At 53.5% G+C, this 5,606-nt stretch overlaps 1 protein-coding gene across 1 annotated transcript in view; it reads right to left on the reverse strand.

The window, feature by feature from the left end:
- Window positions 1-301: 301 nt before the first annotated feature.
- Window positions 302-5,606, reverse strand: part of TBX21 (T-box transcription factor 21) — a 14,317-nt gene continuing 9,012 nt past the window's right edge. Inside the window, exons 2-6 of the mRNA XM_023204323.2 lie at window positions 3,636-3,790; window positions 3,228-3,349; window positions 2,071-2,229; window positions 1,881-1,942; window positions 302-1,676 (exon numbers count right to left, since the gene is read on the reverse strand). Coding sequence (XP_023060091.1) covers window positions 1,058-1,676; window positions 1,881-1,942; window positions 2,071-2,229; window positions 3,228-3,349; window positions 3,636-3,790 — 1,117 coding nt within the window. The 3' untranslated portion in view covers window positions 302-1,057. The remainder of the gene's footprint in view (window positions 1,677-1,880; window positions 1,943-2,070; window positions 2,230-3,227; window positions 3,350-3,635; window positions 3,791-5,606) is intronic.

Consider the following 5,606-nt stretch of genomic DNA (forward strand, 5'->3'; position numbering starts at 1 on the left):
CCTCCGCTCCCAGTCCAGCCCTTGGCCTTGCCCTCACACCCCTCCTTCCAAGGTCAGGGTGCACACAGGGCAAGGGATGCTTCTCTGTCTGTCCCAAGATGCCTTAAGAGGTAGCATCAACCATCCCCCTGAGTGCTGAAGGTAGGACATGTGGCCTTGCTGTAACTCAGCTGGAGTCATTTCAGGGTTTTAGCAGGTTCCCCATAAATGAAAGCCAACAGAACACCTTGGGTACACCAGCTTGGGTACAGCCCCCAATTGAGTCCCCATCCATGTCCCCCCATGCTGGTACTGAGGCAGGCACATTCAACAGTTTTATGTTTATTTTCAGAAAGCGATGAAGACAAAAGAAATATATCCAGACACCACTCTCTGTACAATAAATAGCCTCCCCCATTCAAAAAAAAGAAAAAGAAAAAGAAAAAACACACACCCACACACAACCACCACAAACAATATCTCGCTTCTTGAGATATGCGCCATTTGCCCCTTTCCAGCCCCTTTCTCTGATCCCCGCTGTGTTTGAGCAGGGGAAGCCCAGGCCAGCCGCCCGAAGTCAGGTGAGTCCTTTCCCTGACCCTGGCTCGTTGATGGTGATAAAATATGTGTATTTGTTCTTTTTGGATCAGGGATTAACACACACGCCAACAAAAAGGTTGATAGTTACTGTACAAAGGAAGAAAGTGGAGTCTCCTGCTCCCATGTCCCACACCTGACCCCTCCCACCCCTCTAGATGCAAAAAACTCCTTCATGTCCAAGACTTTCTCGTCTTCTTTTCTCCACCTGGAAACCAAGAGCAAGATGCAGCACCAGGTAAACGACTGTAGTTAGGGCAGAGGACGGGGCAAGGGGACACCCCTCTCAGGTTTCATCGTGGGCCAGGAAGCATCTGGTGAACCCCAAAATCCTTCTTGAGCCCCACTTCCCCAACCAACTACTAAACAGAGAAGGGCCAGAGGGAGCGGGGGCCTTCTCAGTCCCTCATCTGTTTCCCAAATTAGTCGGCATCCTCCAGCCTAATAACACTGTTTCTATTCCTTTCATCGTGTCATCTTCTCAGTTGGGAAAATAGTTATAAAACTGGCCTTCAGCTTCCTTATCAAAGGGAGAAGGGGCCCCAGCAGGGGAGGAGCTGTCACCACTGGAAGGATAGGGGGACACGCGCCTCCTCTTAGAGTCTCCTTCGCCCAGTCCTGAATCACTGGATTCCGGCCGGATGGGGGCGATCTCAGTCCACACCAAGGGGGGACCCTGGTCCTCTGGTCCCCGTCCCTCTGAGCTTCCAGGGCTGGGTTCCATGGGCAGAGTCCGCATGGGGCGGAACCAGCTGGCCGGGCCCATCTTGGGAGGGTACTGGGGGGCCACAGGCCAGCCAGCTCCAGGTGCCAGGACCTCCTGGCCTCGGTAGTAGGACATGGTGGGCCCAGGGGCAGAGGGCAGGAATGCAGGCTTCATGCTGACTGCTCGAAACTCAGCCTCATAGCTGTGGTCCCGGGGGGCCCCCAGCCAGTAAGGCTGGGGAACCACATCCTTTGCCTGGCCAGGAAGGTCGGGGTAGAAGCGGCTGGAAACAGGATACTGGTTGGGTAGGAGAGGAGAGTAGTGATCTCCCCCAAGGAATTGACAGTTGGGTCCAGGCGGGGAGGGGATGCTGGTGTCAACAGATGTGTACATGCTAGAAAAAAATAGAAGGCAAAAAAACGGGTCACAAGCAGAACCAGTCACCTGTGAGCCTACCTGTTTCACACATTCCTTCCCTGCCCCTCCTTCCCTGGCCTGCCCACCTCTAGCACCTGCCCCCCACTCTCCTGTTCTCAGGGGCAGGGAGAGGATGTGTCTCAGGAGGGACCAAAGCTGAGTTGAACCCAGCAGCACTTACGACTCAAAGTTCTCCCGGAATCCTTTGGCAAAGGGGTTATTATCAATTTTCAGCTGAGTAATCTAGAGAGAAGGGAAATGGAGTCACCTGGGTCCTGAGTCTGGGGTTCGGGAACTTTCCAAATCCCTCCCAAGGAAGACGGTGGGCCCCACTCTGCCCTCTTCCCCACTGGGGCTCAGGCAGCCCTCACCTCAGCATTCTGGTAGGCAGTCACGGCAATGAACTGGGTTTCTTGGAAAGTAAAGATATGCGTGTTGGAAGCATTGCAGGCTGCCTCTGGTTCTCCGTCATTCACCTCAACGATATGTAGCCGGGGCTGGTACTTATGGAGGGACTGGAGCACAATCATCTGTAGACAGAGCGAGATGGTTGTAGGGGTGGGGAGGAGGGACTTCAAGGATCCCATCACCCCCACCAATAGCTGGCCCCACATGAGGCTAGCAAACACCCTGAGGTCATCCTGTCCATTCCCCTGCCTTACCACCATGTAACTTCCCCCAAGCTTTCCAACTCCAGTGTCCGGACTCTTTGGGGCACCAATTCTAGTCTCTTGCCCCCTCTTCTACCTCCAGATGTCAATTGAGACCAAGGTATCAGCACAAACAGGGCTTTTAGGGCAAGGGCACTTTTTTTCTTCTCTCTCTCTTTTTTTTTTTTTGACATGGAGCCTCTCTCGGTCGCCCAGGCTGGAGTGCAGTGGCACGATCTCAGCTCACTGCAACCTCTGCCTCCCGGGTTCAAGCACTTCTCCTGCCTCAGCTTCCTGAGTAGCTGGGATTATAGGCGCCCACCACCACACTTGGCTAAATTTTGTATTTTTAGTAGAGACGGGGTTTCATCATCTTGGCCAGGCTGGTCTTGAACTTCTGACCTTGTGATCCACCCGCCTCAGCCTCCCAAAGTGCTGGGATTATAAGTGTGAGTCACCGCACCCAGCCAGCAAGGGCACTTTTAACAGGATTGTTCAACCTAGAGAAACTCGGCATCTATTCCCTGGGACCACAGGGCCAAACTCTGTGCCTTTCATGGTGCCGGAGCAAAATGGCAACCCATGATTTGGTGAAGAAACCCTGAGGCTGGGTTGGCCTGTGTGGTCCGAATATGACCCCTGTCCAAGATTCAGCTTCATCCCATCTCATCTTCCTCCCAAGGTGGGTGAGAAACAGCCAGAGTTTAGGAAGGAAGAATAATGACCCTTCCTTTAGGACAGAAGAAAAACGAATCTTCCTTCCATTAGGAAGGAAGAAAAAATGAACCAAACTGGCCCCCAGGACCCTTGTGGCCTTGGAGGTCTCAGATCCAGGGTGGGGAGCAGGGCGAGGCTACCTTTTGAAGAGCAGGTCCTACCTGGGTCACATTGTTGGACGCCCCCTTGTTGTTTGTGAGCTTTAGTTTCCCAAATGAAACTTCCTGGCGCATCCAGTGTGCTCCCGTGTTGGGGGAATCTGGGTGGACGTACAGGCGGTTTCCTGTGGACAGTTCACCTCTTTGACATGCAGCCCCCCAGGACAGAACCCTGGTGATGTAGGGCTTTGCCTGTCCCGAGAGGGACGTAAGGAAGGACGCAGGGGGAGGACCAGGCAGGGAAGGGCAGAGGACTCAAAGCAGGAAGCCAGAAAGAGGTGGGATGCAATGGCTTGGGATGGAGTGGGAGGGGGATTAAAGGTCTAGGAATTAGGGTAGGGGCTTGAGGGGCCCACCAGGGGGCGCCCAGTCCCAGTGAAACAGAGCCCTCCGCTCCCAGGGGTCGCGCACCTGGCATGCTGCCCTCGGCCTTTCCACACTGCACCCACTTGCCGCTCTGGTACCGCCAGTGGTGCTGGTCCACCAAGACCACGTCCACAAACATCCTGTAGTGGCTAGTGGGCTCCAGCCCAGCCACCGTAAATGACAGGAATGGGAACATCCGCCTGGAGAGAAGAGAGAAACCCCCCAGCACCCATCAGCTCCAGCTCGACAGCCAGTCCCCCCTGCAACAGTGCCCAGGCATCAGTGGTGTGCTGTAGCCGGCTTCCTCCCACTTACAAGAACCAGCTGGAGGCCGGGCGCGGTGGCTCAAGCCTGTAATCCCAGCACTTTGGGAGGCTGAGACGGGCGGATCACGAGGTCAGGAGATCGAGACCATCCTGGTTAACACAGTGAAACCCCGTCTCTACTAAAAACTACAAAAAACTAGCCGGGCGACGTGGTGGCGCCTGTAGTCCCAGCTACCCAGGAGGCTGAGGCAGGAGAATGGCGTGAACCTGGGAGGCGGAGCTTGCAGTGAGCTGAGAGCTGGCCACAGCACTCCAGTCTGGGTGACAGAGCGAGACTCCGTCTCAAAAAAAAAAAAAAAAAAAAGAACCAGCTGGAAGGTATTTAGGGAGTTTGCCACCCAGTGGTTAAACACAGCCATAATTAAAAATTAAATTATATAAACTTGCAATTCAAGACATTATATTAACAGTCAAAGTAGGCCGGGTGCAGTGGCTCATGCCTGTAATCCCAGCACTTTGGGAGGCCGAGGTGGGCAGATCACTTGAGGTCAAGAGTTTGAGACCAGCCTGGCCAACATGGCAAAAGACTGTCTCTACTAAAAAGTACGAAAAAAAAAATTAGCTGGATGTGGCGGCAGGTGCCTGTAATCCTAGCTACTCAGGAGGCTGGGCAGGAGAATGGCTTGAACCCAGGAGGCAGAGGTTACAGTGAGCTGAGATCACGCCACTGCACTCCAGCCCGGACAACAAGAGCAAGACTCCATCTCAAAAAAAAAAAAAAAAAAAATCAAAGTAATAAAAACTCAAAAATCATCACTGCCCAGTTATTTTACGACATTTTACTATTGTCTGCGCTGTCGAGGTTACTTCCATCTATCACAGCTGCATGGAGGAGGTACTAAATCACAGTGCACTGTGAGTCTCTTCCCAGCTCTGCGTTCAATGACTCACGAGTCGCTTGAAATCATCCATAGCAGGAGTATTTACACCACAGGGATCAGCAAACACTACAAATCAGAGCTTTTTAAAATGTTCTTTAGGACAGTCAGTTGCTCGACATCTACCTGCACACCCTTGTCTCTAACCTTAGCTGCTTCCTAGGAGGGGGCACCAGCCAGCTCCCCACAGGCAGTTCCTGGAAGGTCCTCATGCCTCAGTTCCCCACCCACCCTCTCTGCTGTGGCTGTCACAGGGCTAACACACTCCCAGCCCCATGACACCCACTCACAGGCCCTCCCTCTCCCATGCTGCTGGGTCTGCCGCCTGCGGTATGGCCTACCCTCAGCCTTCAGAGAAGTTGCACACATCCTGGTTGAATAGGGAGCTTCCCATCCACCTGAAAGAAGGCTCTATTGAACACAGGGCTCATGCTCAAAGTCCTTCTTTCCAGGAAAAGTAGAGGAAGTTAGGGGGTGGGATGCTGTATGATTCTGTGATCGTGCCAGAGTAACAGATTCAGAAAAGAAGCACTCTTCTACCGTCACCATCTCCACCACTAACACCTTCACTACCCCCATCACCACCACCGCTGCAACCAGCATCATCACCACCAGCAGCACCGTAACCACCCATCACCACTATCACAGCCACCGTCACTATAACCGCCCCTCCACCATTGCAACTACCATCACGATAACCACGGTCTCCACCAGCACCAGCACAGGCACCACCACTACAGCCACCACCTTCACCATCACAGCCAGCAGCACCAGCACCGTAACTACAACCACCACTACAGCCACCACCTTCA

Source organism: Piliocolobus tephrosceles, chromosome 16 (assembly GCF_002776525.5).
Source record: "Piliocolobus tephrosceles isolate RC106 chromosome 16, ASM277652v3, whole genome shotgun sequence".
Taxonomy (NCBI): domain Eukaryota; kingdom Metazoa; phylum Chordata; class Mammalia; order Primates; family Cercopithecidae; genus Piliocolobus; species Piliocolobus tephrosceles.